This window comes from Maylandia zebra, linkage group LG14 (genome assembly GCF_041146795.1).
Source record: "Maylandia zebra isolate NMK-2024a linkage group LG14, Mzebra_GT3a, whole genome shotgun sequence".
Lineage (NCBI taxonomy): Eukaryota > Metazoa > Chordata > Actinopteri > Cichliformes > Cichlidae > Maylandia > Maylandia zebra.
Window position 1 is genome coordinate 12,141,044 of NC_135180.1, and position 19,255 is coordinate 12,160,298.

Sequence of the window (19,255 nt, forward strand, 5' to 3'; positions counted from 1 at the left end):
TCTATCTATCTATCTATCTACAGGGAGTGCAGAATTATTAGGCAAGTTGTATTTTTGAGAAATAATTTTATTATTGAACAACAACCATGTTCTCAATGAACCCAAAAAACTCATTAATATCAAAGCTGAATGTTTTTGGAAGTAGTTTTTAGTTTGTTTTTAGTTTTAGCTATTTTAGGGGGATATCTGTGTGTGCAGGTGACTATTACTGTGCATAATTATTAGGCAACTTAACAAAAAACAAATATATACCCATTTCAATTATTTATTTTTACCAGTGAAACCAATATAACATCTCCACATTCACAAATATACATTTCTGACATTCAAAAACAAAACAAAAACAAATCAGCGACCAATATAGCCACCTTTCTTTGCAAGGACACTCAAAAGCCTGCCATCCATGGATTCTGTCAGTGTTTTGATCTGTTCACCATCAACATTGCGTGCAGCAGCAACCACAGCCTCCCAGACACTCATTTCATCAGTCCATAAAACCTTAGAAAAACCAGTCTTGAGATATTTCTTGGCCCAGTCTTGACGTTTCAGCTTGTGTGTCTTGTTCAGTGGTGGTCGTCTTTCAGCCTTTCTTACCTTGGCCATGTCTCTGAGTATTGCACACCTTGTGCTTTTGGGCACTCCAGTGATGTTGCAGCTCTGAAATATGGCCAAACTGGTGGCAAGTGGCATCTTGGCAGCTGCACGCTTGACTTTTCTCAGTTCATGGGCAGTTATTTTGCGCCTTGGTTTTTCTACACGCTTCTTGCGACCCTGTTGATTATTTTGAATGAAACGCTTGATTGTTTGATGATCACGCTTCAGAAGCTTTGCAATTTTGAGACTGCTGCATCCCTCTGCAAGATATCTCACTATTTTTGACTTTTCTGAGCCTGTCAAGTCCTTCTTTTGACCCATTTTGCCAAAGGAAAGGACGTTGCCTAATAATTATGCACACCTGATATAGGGTGTTGATGTCATTAGACCACACCCCTTGTCATTACAGAGATGCACATCACCTAATATGCTTAATTGGTAGTAGGCTTTCGAGCCTATACAGCTTGGAGTAAGACAACATGCATGAAGAGGATGATGTGGACAAAATACTCATTTGCCTAATAATTCTGCACTCCCTGTATAGATACACACACAACTCAATAAAAACGTTACTTGACAACTACAAGAAGAGTTTCTGGGTTTTTCCAAGCGTAGCTGCTGAGTAGGAGAGAGCACAGTCACTAACTTCTGATGCACACACAGTCATTTGTTCTATAAGCAGGCCTGAAAAAAAACATGACCGAAACCACTCAGTTCAGAGAAGAGCTTCAAGGGTTACTCCTAGTAAAACATCACCAAGCTCCAACTATATTTACCAGAAATGAAATAAATTTTTAAAAATTGATGAAGTGAAAGATGAATTCAGCTTTCAACAGTAATGAACACAATGCTGCACTTCTTATAGATTTCTTCTGATTTTCTTTCTGCCACTGAGAGTCAAATGGGTTTGTGATGAGTCAGTGTTTAACAGTCTCAGTCTTTATAAGAAGCTCGGTCTACACTGACTGACACTCATGAGAGAAAACAACATTAGTAACTTCAGTACTCTGTACTGTGATGCTGTACGGCCCACTACGAACAAGAAATCCCATCTGAACTTTTTCTTCAGAACACAGAAAAAAAAAAAAGCAAACAAACTATGTAATCAGTACAGGTGATTGTTGCTCTATTGCTCTGAGCACTAGCGCAGAGACTAATAATCACTGTGATGATCATCGATAAACCCCTAAATTTCGTGACCTGCTCAGAAGCCATCGATCCTGACAATACGCCACAACCCCCCCCCCAAAAAAAACATGAGGCCGAAAAGCAATAAAGTACCACACACACGCGCCAACACCAGACATAATAAATAGCATCATTTAGGGCTTTAATATCAGGCCAACCCTCTGGGCCATAGCACTTTATAACAGGATCAACACTAACAACAGTCACACACACACACACACAACCCCAACTGAACACACACACACACACACACACACACACACACACACACACACGATCCCTTCATTAGGAGTGCTTTAGTTATGCCTATTAGGAGTGCCCTCCTCTTTCCCATTTCCTCCTCCCTCTCTTTCAGTGCAGCTGGTGGGAGAGAGCCCCTGCTGGTCTTTATGCATGCGTGTGTGTGTGTGTGTGTGTGTGTGTGTGTGTGTGTGTGTCTTTGTGTGCATCTGCGAGCATGTGTGTCTCCTCTGGCCTCTTACCACCTACAGAGCTGTCCATTACTCAGTGCCCCTGGCCACAGGCCCGATGTGGAGCACGGGGAGAAACTAGAGAGCCTCTGCAGGTAGGGTGAGGGACTGTGTGGCGAAGTGAAGCCTGAGGGTGGGCCTGGAGACTGTGATGGATGGAGATGTGAGTGGAGGGCCGGCTAAGGCCAAAAGAGCAAACCCACAGCTAGTAGAGTTACACAGATGAACACAAACACAAGGGAAATAACAAGGTTCAGTGTGTACATACATGAAAGGAAGATGACGCACAAAATAGCGAACACACACACACACACACACCAAAATCCACATAGATGTCCTGAAGCTGTGACAGTTCATAAGATTTTTTTTGTGATGATGTAAAAAAGAAAAAAAAAGATGGATAGGATGCTACGAATGGAAAATGGCTTAAAGGAAAGAAGGATACCGGAAGCTCGTATGAGGAGGAAAAACAATGAAACATGCACAAGAAACTAATTACACTCACATTTGCACGGGATCACAGATACACGGCAACATGTGATTGAGGGCGCGTGATGCCACAAATGCTATTGGCAGCGATGGTGGCGCCAACCCTGCACAGGCCCAGCCGGGCGAGCGACAACCAAGCCCGTCTTTAATCCAATTGTCCTAAAACAAATGTCTCTGCTTCGTGAAATTTCTTACCTTTTTAATTCAAAAATGCGTCTGCAGAACATTTGATCGAGTTAGTTGAGGTGATTTGTTTAAGCGTACGGAGTGCTTACAGAGGCAGGGGTGAGACGGGAGAGACAGGCTGACAGAGCTTCAGATGCATCATCCATCATAAACATAAACAAGACATTAATACAAGCTCCTGTGCATCTGCGTGTGTGCGTTTCACTGAGCGTAGAGTGATCCTAAAATGGAGTGTTTTTAGATTAAAAGCCTAATCGACCTAAAAGACGACAACAAACAACAACCTCACCAATGCAAGTTTAAAAAAAGAAAAAGAGGGAAAAAAGGCATCCACACACTGAAACAAGAATATCAGATGGATGAAATCGTACTTGAATATATGAATACTTTAATTAATCATATGGGGGCCTAAGTGCACTAACATACATGGTCACACACACACACACACACACACACACACACACACACACACACACACACACACACACACACACACACACACACACACACACACACACACACACACACACACACACACACACACACACACACTTCCTGTGCTTGTGGAGCTACCCCAAGGGCATGTTCTGCGAGGAGGTCACAGTTCAACGAGGCCTAGCTTGTTTAAGAGCTGCTCGCCTGGAAACTGAGGGGGGATACTCTGCCTCCAGGGTCTGCGTGTGTGTAATAGTGGCGCTGAGTCAACGGCAGGTGTGAGTGTAACGGGGGGGGTGGGGCAAAGGAAGCAGAGAAGTAATCAATTTCAAATGAGTTTTGTAATGCTGTTTATATCAGTCGCAGGGGATGCGTTCAAGTGATGATATCTGAAAAGCTGGTGGAGGTGAAACTGCTTTTAGCTTTAAAGACGGAACGAGAACTATTCTGTTTAATAATCAAAGTAAAAAGGTCTTAAACTGACTGTTACTCTTGAATTAAGCTGTCAGTAAACAAACTTGCATATATTCAGGGTCTTGCATTATGTATTTCTACGAGAAATTGCGGTTTAACTATTTACATACATTTAATATCAGATTACCATAATTACATTAACAACAAAAAGGCAGCCATCACCACAAATGATTTGGTCAACATTACTACTCATCAACCTTTGAAAAATAGTGCATTTGATGTACATTTCATTTAACTTGACTTATAATTCTAAATTAAAAAAACGTTTAAAAAAAAGAAAACGTCCCACAGCAGGGAGTGAATCTGGATTACAGTTAAAGAAAGTTATTACAATGATCATTTTATTCAAATTATCTCACTTAAGTCATTTTTGGAAGGTAAAATTGGTCATGAAATTAAACATTAACTGCCCCGCCTACTTTTAACGATAGTGACTCGTTTAGATTTTGTCTAGTTGGACAAAGGGAACCAAAAAATGTTTTGTTTTTTTCCACTCAATCCCAACTATAACAGAATGTCACAGTTCAGGTAAGAATTTGCAAATTTACATTTAAAAGCCTCTTTAGATAATTAAAGTGCCATTTGACCTGACTTATCAAGACCACTGAAAGGTATGATTACAAACATCTTTATTCATTTAGATTCCCATTAGCCACCGCAACAGCAGACGCTAACATATGGAACTATTATATTACAATGTGCCTGGAAACATCACCTCCACAGAAGACGAAACAAGCAAACTGTCAAACTGAGATCAAACAACTCAAACTTCTCCCACCAGTGGACACTATCATCTGTCAGCTGTGTTTGCAGAGGCTGACAGAGTGTAGCCTCAGGAAAGGCAGACTGAGTTCACCTAGGTAAGAGCTACTAAAATCCTCCGCCCACTGTACAGTGGGTGCGCAGGATTGAGGAGTGTATATAAAATAAAGGTGGAGACTGCCACACAGCTTGGCAGTTATTTGACTTTAATAATACCTAAGATATTCTCTATTAAAAATTGCACCTGTAAGGCATCAGACTGCAAAGCAACAAAGCAAAACACATGGAGGCTGCTGCATCTGTCATCACCTTTACTTCTCTTACGCTGACACTCTGAGGCCCCCCGTGGGCAGTGATGGGACGGTTGTAATGATTCGGGAGCGGTAACGTACCAGCCTCAAGCAGCATGCGTACAGCGCGTGGGTCGTCGGCCAGCGTAGCGTAGTGAAGCGCTGTGCAGCCACGGAAACCAGCCCTGCTGCTCAGCCTGCTGCTGAACTCGTCCTCTCTGGACACCAAGACTGCAGAGAGCGGACACGAGGAGACAGAGGAGGAAGAACAATTAGAACCACAAGCTGCTTTTTCTGCGCAGAACGTGCACAGGTTGGCTCCCAAAATACAATAAAATAAAAACAAAACCAAAAAGTCTGCTGGGAAAATCACTCATTTGCTGCTAAATTTTAATTTTAAATACTTCTCTACACCAATATTAAAGTTAAAAAAAAAAAAAAAGAAAAGAAAAGACAGTCTTAGTGAATTTAGAGTTAAGAGGAATTTAAGGAAATGCACTGATTCCTCAAAGCTGCAAATAGGATAGTTATTACATGAAGCTGAACACCGTATACTCCCTGGACCTGAAAAAGATATTACAATGAATAACAAACTACTTTGGCTTTAAACGTTACAGCATCGAAATCCGGGGGAGCTTCCTATAATCTAACCACAGACAATGGAAGACTCCAGAAAGTGCGACGAAGACAACATTGCTTTTATAAAATTATCTTTCTTGTTTCCAGCTTTGGAATAGTTGTTCATTTGAGCAGATTTAAGCTTAACTGTCCGACACGATAGCAATAATGCGAGTTGTGTTTTAGGGTCTCTCTTGCTTTGCTCCTTACTAATAATGGAGATACTCTATCATTCTCTCCTTACTTCTTTTTCATAACAGCACTCATCTCGTGCCACTCCTTCATCATCCATTTTTATTTTTTCTTCCCGCCTCCTTCCTCTCCTCCTTGGTGTCCATCAATTCCTTTCATCGCTTGCACCCTCTTTCTCCCTCCCCGCTCTCTCTATCCCAGTAACTTTGTCTCATCCATTTCCTGACTTCCTCTCCCTCCCTCATCATCCTACCCATTTCCTCCAATCCCTCCCTCTCTCCATCACTCCCTCAAACATCCGCATCTTCTTCCTTCTCCTCCATCTCTAGACGTCTTTTTTTCAGAGCATCCCTCTTTTCCTTCTCCCTTCCTTCATCAGTCTTTCCCTCCCTCTATCTATCCCACTCTTTTTCTCTAGCTCTCTGCAGTGTGTGTGCGCGCGTGTGTGTGTGTGTGTGTGAGAGACAAGGCGGGATAATCATAGCTAACCCAATAAAGCGTCGCACAGGGCCCCCTAGCCCATCCATCAGTGTGCGTCTGGGAAACGCTTCCCCACGCTACGCCGGCCCCACGCGGACCCAAACCTGACAGCCATATAAATGTCTGCAATATACATATCCCATATAAATATGTCTGCAGAAACCCAACACAGACTGGAGGGGTGGGGGGTAAAGAGTGTGTGTGTGTGTGTGTGTGTGTGTGTGTGTGTGTGTGTGTGTGTGTGTGTGTGACTGTACAGCTCAGAAGACAAGCAAATAAAAAAAATACAAAAGAAAAAAAACACCACTCGTCAGAGGACAAATAAAACAAATAATGTGCAAAGAATCAAACATGTACATAAATGCAAATTTTTATGCAAATTATACTCATAATACTTGGTTTACACGCTTTGGGTTCATATGTGTAATATAACAACTCTGCTCTCCGTTTCCCACCCCCCTCCTCACCTTCCAGTGAGTGGATCCCTTTCTCCCGTGATGTGTCGTAAACATTGTTGAAGTGATCACCGGCATTTGGGTCGGCACCAGCTTCAAGTAAGACTTTCACCACGCTGAAAAGCAACAAAACACAGAGGCACACGTTTAAAAACACGTCCGCACACCCAGAACCTTGTATTAAATAAACGCAGACATGCACACAGATGAGCTTTAACACCATAATATTTCAGTGTTCATGCGGTGGATGCCAGTTTTTCTTGGCTTGTTGTTGTCCGTATAATTATTTCCACATTAGGAGGATGACAAATTTTAAAATAGGTTTTCCTTTCTTTGGGAAGTCTCCCCCCCTCTCTCTCTCTTTCTCAAAGAGTAATAATGCGCCTTTGGGTTCAGATGTCTGATCAACACTTTCATAGATTTTATGGATTGTCTCTTTTTCATAGGAATATCTGGGACAATCAAAGCAAGTAGTGCCTAAATCAAGACAAAGACTAGGGGGTCAGTGATGTGTATAAAATTCATCTGTCAGAATGTGTGGTGTTTTTTTATTTTATTATTGTCACGTGTTTTAACTTTATATTTGGTACCAATAAAGGTTGAAGATGGAGCTGTCAGGAAGGAGGGAAAGAGGAGGTTTGTGGATGCAGTGAGGAAGACATGTAGAGGATGGTAGGTGTTACACAAGAGAGCAAGGGACGGGGTGAGATGGAGGCAGATGATATCCTGTGACGACTCCTAAAGTGTGGAGGAGAAGAAGGAGAATGAGGAGGAGGCAGAGGAGGAGGACAAGGAGGTGGGAGAGGAAATGGAGGAGAAGAAGGCTGGGGGAGTACAGGATGAGGAGAGGAAGCAAAAAGGAAGAGAAGAAGAAGGTGGGGGAGGAAAAAAGGGAGAGGAAAAGCAGGCGGAAGTCGAGCAGGACACAGCCAACGAACAAGGAGCCAGAGGAGATGAAGAAGGTGAAGAACAAAAAGGAGAAGAAGGCGGCAATATAGGAGGAGGAACCAAAAAGAAGGAAAAGACAGAATTGGAACAGGAGGAGAGAAGAAAAAAAAAAGAAGGGAGGCAGAGGAGGAGAAGGTGGAGAAGAAGAAGTCAGCCAGTGGAGAAGGAGATGAACGCGGCATTTAAGGAGGAAGTAGAAGAGAAAGAGGACAAAGACGAGGAAAAAGGAGGAGGAACAAGGCAAAGAACGGTCTGATACTCTCAGAGCTATTAAAGAGACAGTTACCTCTACATGAAGTGTGGGACGCCCTTCATCTCACTGTGTGTGATGTACTAGAATTAGATCTTTCTGTTTGCTAAAAACATGTGGAGATAAATCTGCATCAGCACATACAGACTCACAAGGTGGCATCACAGGACGAGCACACACACTGGATGTGAAACACACTTGTGACGTGCTCCATCCAAAAAGTGTGCAAGCGTTGCCTTGAAGCGGTATTTATTGCTTTGCAGCAGCTTGTATGTTTCCTCTTATTTGGTGGATGTCAAAGTGTTTCTGAATCGGCAGCGTCACGCATGTAACCAATGACATGTTAACAAGCCCGCACACATATCTTATCAGCTGCTGCAGTTGCAACACTTGCCACTGACCACAATATCTGTTAATTAAATGTTTTGTTACTCATGAACAGAGCTCTGCTTCTGTCGCGTCACCAAATACAACCTTGACCTTTACACAAAGTTTCCTCACGATTCATAAACAGATCACGCGCAAATATCCAATTCCTCGACTGCCTGTGACACTTTCGCCTGATTCACACCAGTCTATTCTGTCTCGTTATGGTGGATACACCCCACTAGTCACTTCCTTCTATCTCTCCTTCATTACACATTTGTCGGCCTCGTAACATGTACATATGTGCACACTGAAGGGGGCAGGGGTCGGACCCCATTTCCGGCACCGTTGGGGGAGTGTAACCGAGTGGGTGTTCGTGTGTAGGCCTTCATTGGAGCGTACCGCCTTATAGAACAAACAGGAGTACCTCGGCAACACCACTCACTGTGACCCGTCAGATGTTTCAGGTCTCCCTGTCTGCAGGACACACTATTGCATAAACCCACACTTAGTCCACTGTGAAGGCAAGCAGTAGCTTTCACATTGAGACACAGATGAGCACAAATGTACACACAAAAACTAGCCAGCTAGTCGGTGAACACAGGGAGACAGAGAGAGAGGCGGTGGCCGAAACATGAACCCTGCTGGTACGCTGCTGATGCTTCTGCCATTAAACCTGTGACCACGTAATGTGGCCTGGGAGGGAGAGATGGATCGCTTACAGCTAAATGGTTGTGGCAGTGGCCTGAAAGGGCTTAAATAGAGTAAAATGACCATTCATAGGAGGATGAGGTGGAGCTGACTATGTAACAGGCTGAAGCCCTGCTAGGAGAACCTGTGCTCTTAAAATGAGACTGGACGAGTGAAACTAACTCTTATATAAGATCAGTTGAAATTAAATATCTTATTTATTTGTGGCATTATAAACAAAAGTACAGGTTTTTAAAAATATATATATTTAGCAGAAATTTAGAAGCAGATATTGATTAAAATATAAAAGGCTGCATCTCTGACAACAGACTGAAGTACAGCACGAGTCACTATATTTATTTGACCAGCAGGCTTACTTAACCCACTATTAGATATAAGTAAGAGGAGCACATCATTTGAGAAGCAGAGGCATGCAAATATTCAGCATGGAACATAAACATTTACAAACCTTTTAGTTAAAAACATAAAGGTTGAAAGTCTATTTTCCATCATGTGCATTGCTATGGGAGAGCGAGGCTGAGAACATTCTGGCCAGGTCTTTGTGTCTGACCTTGCTGAGGGGGGTATAAAGGACAATCGGAAGGGTTGGTGGTGGTGGTGTCGGTGGGGGTGGGATCCCCTATTGTTACTGTATCACTGTGGAGGGGTGGGGTATGACCCACAGAGGGTTTCCCCTTCACCCTTGCAAGCACTTCTACAAACACGTCGATGCTTCCTGTGAGACGCGTACAGAAACGCACAAACTCAAACTGAGGTTGGTCACACGAGGCTGGGCAGGACTGACTGAAGGAATGGGATGGTCTGAAAAGAGTTAATGGCATAAGAAACGTAAACACGGAGAGATAAAAAAGGAGGAAAACTCCAAAGAAGAGGAGGAGAAAGGAGGAGGAGGACTGGATGAAAGGAGGGAGAGTAGCTAAAAAGATGAAAGAAAGGGAGATTTAATTACACAGGACGGTACTAAAACTAATGAGCTTTTAAAAACAGTTTATAGTTTTACTAATCAACTGATGATCAAGTGACTAACTTTATTTGGGAGGAGAGTTGCAGCACTAATTTGAGGCCTAACTGAAGGCATCCAGAGGTGGTTAATTAAGATTAATTAGATTAAGCTCCCTTTTCAACAGAAATGGACAAAAAGTTACAGTTTACAGACTTTCTGATACAGTCCAATATGTACAGAAAGAAAAATAATATCCACAATTATTACAGAATTATTTTAATTGTGTAATAATTGTGGATAAAACAAGAAAAATGTTTTATGCCCCCAAACCTTTCTGTATGACTGAGCCATCTGGTTATATCCTGATGTTTTATTGCTCGTGTTCTTCTCAAACAAATATAAAGGATTCATCCAGGTTATCTTTTTATTGTCCCCTTTACAGAGATCCTTGAGCTAATGACTACCTTTCTGCTCCTTAAGCAAACAGGGTGTCGGCATCTTGCTCGGACACTTGAAAATCCATTTATGGCATCATCTCCATGCTACACCATTTTTCTTTCCCATTACTCTCTATGCAACACTCTAGAGCTGACAAATTTATAACTGTAGCCTTGCTTCACCAGCAGGTGATCGGTGTCTCCGCAGAGGGATGGTGTTAGTTTCCAATCCGGCCCTGGAGGGAAGACAGGAAGCAGACACTTCCACCTCCGTTGTGCAATAAAAGACACCTGAGCCAAACTGACCATCCATGTCTGCGACCACCTGGCCCAGACATTGGACCTCACCTCACCCCACCTCACCCGGTGTCCACCTGGGGTCAGAAAGATGCTGGAAAGCAAGGTTCACTGTACCTCTAATTTTTTTTCTTTCCTTTTTTAAATGTACCCGATTCTTTACGATATGATTATTTAGTCAGGAAATAGTGGACTCTAGAGGCTGGTATCTAAAGCATTTACCGAGACTTATTATTCACTTTAAAAACAACTTAAGTATTATGTTTTCCACTTCAGGTTTAACCACTTAATCATTTCATAGTAGAAAAGAAGATGGCAATCTTCTTATTTACAGCTATTTTATTACCAAAACCCAAGAGAAGAACGTATGTACACATATTGAAAATAGTAACATGAAAATGTTATAGAGTATAGTATAGAGCAATATCCTGAAAACGTGCCATTAATTATATTTTAATACTATATTATATTATTTGCGAATACAGTCGTAATATGACAGCGTAAGGAGATCTTAATAACAAACCCCATATGTGTTATCTGAACCCGACTACCTACCATTACGATCATGATGGCCAAATGATTATATTTCATTAGGCCCTGCTGAGTCCAGCTAATCTTGGTCTCAAATCTATAATCCCACTTAAATGCCTTCTCTCCCCTGCCAGGTTATTCTCTCCCGTTCCTTCACCCCTGTTCTTCCCTTCGATTCCGTCGCCCTCCCTCCCATCGAGTCACTCGGCCGACAGGTCGGAACGGTCAACAGGCGTTATACTTGGCTGAGCGCTCATTGTGCACGTGAATGCCGTGAGGGAGGGATGGAGGGAGAGAAAGAGCGATGGAGATGGGCATTGTGTGTTAAAGAGTGCAAACAGAGAGCCAGGCCCTGCGCATCCCTGATTTAGCCCTACATCAAAGCTAAGCAAACACACGCCCCCTCCACCCACCACCACAAATGTCTCACCCTTAATTCTTACACACCCACACCCCCCCTCTGCTCCACCCCTGATTCCCCTCACGCAGCCGCGCCTTGACCTGCCTGGTGGACACTACATCTAGAAACAGCTCCCACTGAAATGTCCTCTTGAAACACAATTATCACTTTTGGCCCAGGAAAATATAAACACAACTGTTTGAGAGAGACGGGCAGAATAATTCAACAGCGAGAGCCACGGTGACACTCTCGCTACAGGCTACACCGCGTCCGTGAGTGATGTTCCCTGTGTTTTCACTTAACGGCTGCAAATAAAGTTGTGTGTGGCTGAGTAATAGGCAGTTGGCCTGTAAGATATTTGGTATGAACTCCCTCGGTCTCCTCGCCCGTGTGTGCATGTGTGTGCGCACGTGTTTCTACGAGTGGACGGTTGTGTGTTTGTGACTGATGTGTGTGAACTGATGTTCTGTCTTCCCTGCAGCAGTGACTGCTCACTGGGGGGCTGGAAGACGGGATTAAACACAGAGGAGTGTCACTGTCTGGCTGAGTTATAGCACTCATAACACACACACACACACACACACACACGTAGCCAAAAAACACATGACACACACGCACAGACAGACACATATCATTAAAAATAAAAAGGTCCATGGATACGATCACTCGACATACACAACGTTAAAGTCGCAGCTGAAGGATCATGTGACCGTGTTCATCTCTGATCAGCTCCGAGTGATTCATCAAATTCTAATTTCAATTACCATTTTGGCTTCAAACGATTATAAAAAGAAGACAATCAGGATAAAACAATTATAGTGCCCTCGTTTTACTGCCAAATTACTTTTCTGTCGCTCTCGTGATCAATAAATTTCTTCAAGATTTATAAGCGAACATGCTAATATAATGCAAAAGGAAATCAATATAAAACTGAAAGTTGTAACCAATTACACGCGCGCAATTAAGCTTTGTGATCACAGATTTATTCGTTAAGTTTCAATTTGTTGCGACACAAGTTCAAACTTGGAGAAAAAAAATGCAAGCAAGCAAGAACAGGACTGAAAGTAAGCTCATCTGAAAACATTTTAATATTCAGATTTCACATAAAGGGCCTTAAGAGTGAGAAGCATTAACAAAAAAGTGACCACACAGACCGGGTAAAGAGAGCGAGTGAGAAGGAAAAAAAGGGCCTGTAAATTGGATTTGGCCCGGCCTCAACCTCGGCCCCTCTCTGTATTCTGTGTGTTCTGGGGGCCAGGAGGCTAATTTAATTTGTTGGACAGAGAAATGGGGGAACGGGTAAAGACCGTCTGTCAGTCTGAAAGCTGCACTTTGCACTTCTGATGACGTACTGTAACAACCAAAGCAGGGACGAGGATGGCATATGCTCGCACTAATGCGGCAGCTGCGCGATACCAAACCCGCTGCTGCATATGTAACGCCTCAGAAGTTTCAAAACACGACTTGTTCGGCGAAGCAGGCGCGCACAGACCTGTGCTGTCGATTCATAGCAGCCACCATGAGAGCGGTCCAGCCGAGACGGTGGCGATGATTCGGATCCACCCCCTCTTTTAACAGCCTGATGGGAACAAGAAGCAGAAAGTGGTTTTATTTTTACTTCAGTCTCACCGTTAACAGCCTGTAGCAGAAGCTCCATGTAGTACTGCAATCGATATTGTAGCATTTTCTTTCTTTCTCTCTCTAAAGCACGTACCATGCTGAAGGAACAGAAGTAAGATTAAGTAATGCACACCTAGGGGAAATTATGCAGATCAAAATGAAATCTACAAAACAAGAAATATGGGAGGCAAGCTGCTGCAAGCATAGTCTCTTTTTTGGGGCACACCAGAATAAATCCAGCACATATCCTGCTTTTATCCAAAGCCTTCTGCACCACTTAATATATCTGCACGTTAAAGCCAGGTGTGTGTTGAGTTTTCTGCCCGAGGCTATAACATCAGGCAGTCCTTATAAGCGTATGTAAGGGATCCGGCTGTCGTCTCTGGTGCTGAGCAGACAGAGTCCCTGTTTACAGTCAACACAGCGGCTTCAGTCTGGTCTGCACTCACACTGATGCTCTCAGTCTCCGTTTTCACTGCCTGCTCTGCATGCACAATCAGGGTAAGCCGTAAGAGCTGCAGCTGAACTTTTCTTTCCCCATTTTAAATTCGGACAAACTGAGAAGCTCCTTTGACTTTGAAATAATACAAAGACTTTGATATGAGAATAATGACATAGCAAGAGTGGATGGAAAAAGCAGAGTGGTTTATTTGATATAAGTGATAAGCTACATGGGACTGGGTCTGTTCTTGAAAGTGTTTACTTTCAAGTATGATTTAAAGGGTTGTTGTTGTTTTTGTTACCAATTTAACAGGCAAATCTGAAGTCATACACTGAAACATTGCTGCCACATTCCTTGAATGCACACCTCACTGGAGTTTTGCCACCTAAAGTTAATTTCTTTCAGCTTCTGAGATTTTCTGCCGTTTTAGTTCTGTTACTGGAAGAAGGGTTGTGTGTCCGCTTCATACCAACCATCAGATTCTGGTTCCTTCTATAGCGTCCAGGGTGTGGCGTGGTATTTGTCGTCACCAGTTTGTTAACAAACTACATTTTCCAAAGCACTTTGTATCGCTGGCTTTAAAAAACTAGTTTAAAAGTGAAAAATATTGTAACCATGTTTAACCACAATAGTCAAACTACAGCTGCACTGCATGCCACGCTGCGCTCTCTCTCTCTCTCTCTCTCTCTCTCTAATGTCCTACCCAACAAATGGCTGAACATGCCCTGACATCATTTATATTGAAACATAAAGAAAACATTAGCACCAAATATAAATATCAGTTTTCGATCGTCACACTGTTTTTGTTTTTTTTAAATAACACTACATGGTTGCCATATGGTGCCAACTAAGAATGCATGAATATATATCGGCTAAACATACCAACAAGCATTAAGCATTATTTTAAACACTGCTATCATGCCAAACGCTACCAAGTTCTTAACCATCCATTCTGTGAAAATGGACGCTCTTCATTTCCCTGCTGCCTCTCAGCTGACACACCCTGACACTCAACCACTTCTACAGAGTCGACCAAAGCACTTAACACATCTGTGACCTGCTAACTGGCCGTCTCGCTGCACTCTCACCTTCGCCATCTGCCACATGTGTACAGGTAACCCGAGCATGCAGATGGGGGCATGCATCGATACACACAGGTATGCATGCGCTCAAGTACATGGACCTGAAGACCAATACTCAACAACAGCCGAAACACATGAATTACTATGATTAACATAGGCACAATACAACAACACATCTATCTGAACAGCAACAGCCTCTAAAAGGTTAAAGACTAAGAATTTGATCTGAAGAAGAATAAATTCTCATAATAATGTTCAGGTTTATCTATCGGATACTCCTTTCTGTACCCCGTTAATGTAACACCATCGATGAGATGGATGAGAACGAGCCATTATAGAAGTCTGGCTTTAATACATGCACCTTCTTTTATGTAGCATACCCATTTCTGCCACCTAACCCTCTGTGTGCAGGACATTGCCAGGACTAAGTTTAGGATCAAGTTCAGAGCAAGTGTTTATATTATTCTAATGTTTCTGTTTTACATTATTCTGAAGTAAAACAAATCTCAGAGAAACACGTTTTTAAAGAGCCTAAAAATCACAGCGAAAAAAAACAAACGAGCAAGACACACTGGAAGCAGGGAGTCTTAAGTGTCCGAGGGCATTTTTATTACAGTAACTTGCCTCCCCGGTTTCCTTCACTGGCATTTTATGCCACTGAAGATGCGACGGAGGGAAATATTATAATATAAGTGAGGAAGGAGAAGATTAAGCTTCCAAATGAGTAATTCTTGGGTTTATGAAGCATCAAGCCGTGTGCCACATTGGAGGTACGTGGCAACACTGAATGAGACTTTCACATCGGATGCATCTGCAGTTCTTTCTTCATGTTTGCTTTCCATGATGGCAAATTGATTTCTGGGTCACAGCAGGAAAGAAGAAGATATGAGGAAGCATAAGTTAGTGCCAAACATCCACACTGCAAATATTCCCTCAAGAGGAAGACTTTCACACAGAGAGGTGGAGCTCTTCTTCCACCTGCTGGTTACTGTGGGGACAACAACTACAGGTGTGCTTTCATAACAGGAGTTAACCGTGGATGTTCTGGAAACTGCCCTATGCACATGATCTGTGACTTACACGTGGGTGTAATAATCAAACCAGAGTTCATTTCAGGTCATAAGTGATACTTTTTTTTTTTTTTTTTTTACATTTCTTTTGTAGGAAACCACTCATCCATGCATTCGGTCACATGCCAAAAGTATAGCAAATATAGTAAATAATGAATATTTAGTAAATATTTAGTCCTGGCTGCTTGTTGTTTTAAAGCAATATAGATAAGGTGAAGGCATGGCCTAAGACAAGCAGTTTAACACTTTAAAAAGATAAAAAGATAACACAGTTTGATTATTTCAGTGAAAGTGCAGCTGTCAAGAATCCATTCATAAGGAAGGGAAACATGGAGAAAAGGCTCAGCTATGCAAAATTACATAAGAACTGGAAAAAAAAAATCAGCGTCAGCATGTGTGAGTGAGTGATGAATCTAAATATAATATTTTTCGTTCAAATCTTCATCAGTATGTACAGCAGTGAGTGTATACAGCCATCTGTAAAACTTGGTGTAGTAGGCTCTGACATGAGGCTGCATTGGCCTCCCCTGAGCCCAGACCTCAACATCGTGGGATCATGCTGACAGAGAACACAGCAAAAAGGCAAAAACATCCAAAGAAGAGCTTTAAGAGTCCTTCAAGAAGCCGGGAGGACTAATCCTGAAGACTACTTAAAGACATTGCAAGAAAGCTGCCTAAGAGAGTTCAGGGTGTGTTGAAGAATAAAGGTGGTCCTAACGCCACCTCGATTCTAGCATTTACAGGTGTGTGAAATATCTAGAGCCAGCATATATTAGCGTACATTTAAAACACAATGCCTACGTTGAACTCAAGACAAAAGAAGACAAGCAACTATTTTTTTTTTTTTTTTTAAGTGTTCATGTTTGGGTATTACCTGGCTACATCCTGAGCATTATTGGTCCTTGCTGCTTCCAAAAGAGCATCATCTGGTTATTGAAAAAGCAGAGAGAAAACATTAACTACACTAAAGATTTTACTAAATAAAACAAGCTGGGTTTAAAACTAACTCTACAGACCAGTTTATATCATATAACATCGTCCCATCAGTATTTACTATATTATAAAAACAATTAATGAACGGCCGGTCTCTAATCAGTGTCAGCTGATTATAATTTATTATAAGCTTACCTTTGTTATCGGGGTCTTTCTTCAGACAGAAGGCCACGGCCGCAGCAGAGAGGACACCGGCAGAGGCTACTCCTGCCCGCATGGGTCCTCCACCTGTTCCCCTGTCTCCGCCGCTTTCCTCCCAGTACTGGTTGTTGTTACGACCTCTGCTGGCCAGAGCCGCCCAGGAACTGCGGCGATTCTCCAGGTTGGACAGCCATCTAGGGGCGAGGTGGTGGTACTGCATCGATGGTTTCACGCTGTTTCCAGCAGTCTCCTCAGCCAAAATCCCCCTCCTGGAGACCCTGGAAGTGGACACGATGGGGTTGCGCTTGGCCTCCGCCGGAGTCTCGCGGATGCCCTGGCACGCGCCACCGCTGGCGCTGGTCTGAAGCACGCGACTGCACGGTGACAGGCTGCGCGACCTTCGCGCAAATAGCCTGGTGGGAACCGATGATAGCATAGCAATTGACTCACCGAAAACCAAGCTGGTCTGGCTTATGGCGTCAGTCCAGGGGTGACTCCGGAGGACAACAAACTAGGGGCAGCGCCTTAACTCAGGTGTAACAGTGGTTAGAGCTCAGGTCAGGGGACCAAGTTCGTAACATCGGGACGTAAATAACCGTTTCAGCTCGTCGTGGCGTGGACGTCACTAGAAGCCGCGGCGCATTCTGGGAAATGTCGTTTACTTGAACGTCATTGATTATGACGTAGTATGCATCAGTTGGTGTACGTTTGCTTTAAAACATGGGTGTTGTAACAGTCAGGGAGACTTTTAAATGGTAAATGGCCTGTATTTGTATAGCGCTGTACTTAGTCCCTAAGGACCCCAAAACGCTTTACACTACAATCAGTCATCCACCCATTCACACACACATTCACACACACATTCACACACACTGGTGATGGCAGCTACATTGTAGCCACAGCTGCCCTGGGGCGCACTGACAGAGGCGAGGCTTTTAAAAGGGTTTCCATGGCACAACATTAACACGAAACTATAAAAATTAGCATCGGAGCTGTCTCGGCTTTATTTTATTTTTTTATAAACTTGCCTCAAAAAGCTATCCGTCCTGATTAACACCTAGAGCAGCGGTCCCCAACCTTTTTTGCGCCACGGACTGGGCCTTTAAGGTTACATGGATAAATACAACAAAATAAAATGCTACGATCAAGACAAAAACTGGTATTTTGTAAAAAAAATAAATAAATAAATAATGATGAACGCGAATTCACTGTGTGATTGTGTACCTTTATTAGCAGCATCCTCCTGAAAATGCGCCAACAACATTGAGAGTAATATCCTCCTCGCTGCCACTTAATGCTCTCTGGTCTCTATGGTAAGGCGTAAACGTAGTATGCATCAGCAACGTTTCTTTCAAAAAACGACACACAATTAAAAAGACCCAGGGAAACCGAGTTAATGATAGAAACCCTGAAAACCATAAACTTCACACGTGGGTCTCAACGGGCCCGGTACCGGTCCGAGGCTTGGGGACCGATGGAATACACGAAGGACTGGGTAAAGAAGAAAACTGTGGCTAAGGGGCAGTTGTTGCTAGCTAAATCCATTTTCCCACAGCTTTTTCAGTCACAGTGTTGTGATTTTTTTTCCCCTAACCCATGCTAGAATTGTTTTTCCAAGGCTGCGACAGAGAAATATGTGAAATGCTTGCAATAACAGGCCCTTTTTTCTTTCTCCAACACCAAATCCTGAGAAACATTTACAACTATATGGCACTAAGTGTCCTGCACTTAAACGTTCATTTAATATCACGTACACATATACACATACTGTCCCTCAAGAAGACACTGAGAAAAAATAAAGAATAACATTGAGACTGTAACTTTGCCATAAGTCATTGTTGATTTTGTCTTCACTCTCCATCCCCTGCCAAGCTGCACCTGTGATTCTGCGGCTGCTCGCTGATGAGCTGACAGATACGATCTTTTCTTATCCTCTGCATCCTTACCCTATCACCTCTGCCTCCCACAGGGCGCCAGCCTGCCCTGTTGAAACACTATTTCTTTTCAGTCAGGTAGCTGTGGCTATTAAAGTCAACAAGAGCGACCCTGATATTCTGCAACAGGCAAAACTGGAAATTTTCATCCTGGAGCAGCTGAGAAGGTTGGATCCAGATGCCGCCAACATTGTTAAATGGAACGGCTTTTTCCTTGACAGAGAGCGGGTTTGCCTGAAATTTGAACTCCTAGATCAATGCCTGTGGACTACATAGGGGACACGAATAACCGGTGTCTCCCCATAAGCGAAGTCAGGCCAATTTTAGGTCAACTCACAAATGCTCTGTCCCACCTGGGTTCTTTGGGAATAGTGCACGCTGACCTCAAACCTGGAAACATCATGGTTGTAAATCGCTATGAGTCTCCAGTCAAAGTCAGACTTATAGACTTTGGCCT

At 43.0% G+C, this 19,255-nt stretch overlaps 1 protein-coding gene across 1 annotated transcript in view; it reads right to left on the reverse strand.

Annotated features, from left to right (window-relative positions):
* The window catches only part of clpb (ClpB family mitochondrial disaggregase), a 35,831-nt gene extending 18,331 nt beyond the window's left edge, over positions 1-17,500 (reverse strand). Inside the window, exons 1-5 of the mRNA XM_004561438.3 lie at positions 16,859-17,500; positions 16,605-16,656; positions 13,009-13,095; positions 6,646-6,749; positions 4,991-5,119 (exon numbers count right to left, since the gene is read on the reverse strand). Coding sequence (XP_004561495.2) covers positions 4,991-5,119; positions 6,646-6,749; positions 13,009-13,095; positions 16,605-16,656; positions 16,859-17,300 — 814 coding nt within the window. The 5' untranslated portion in view covers positions 17,301-17,500. The remainder of the gene's footprint in view (positions 1-4,990; positions 5,120-6,645; positions 6,750-13,008; positions 13,096-16,604; positions 16,657-16,858) is intronic.
* Between the last annotated feature and the right edge of the window lie 1,755 nt (positions 17,501-19,255).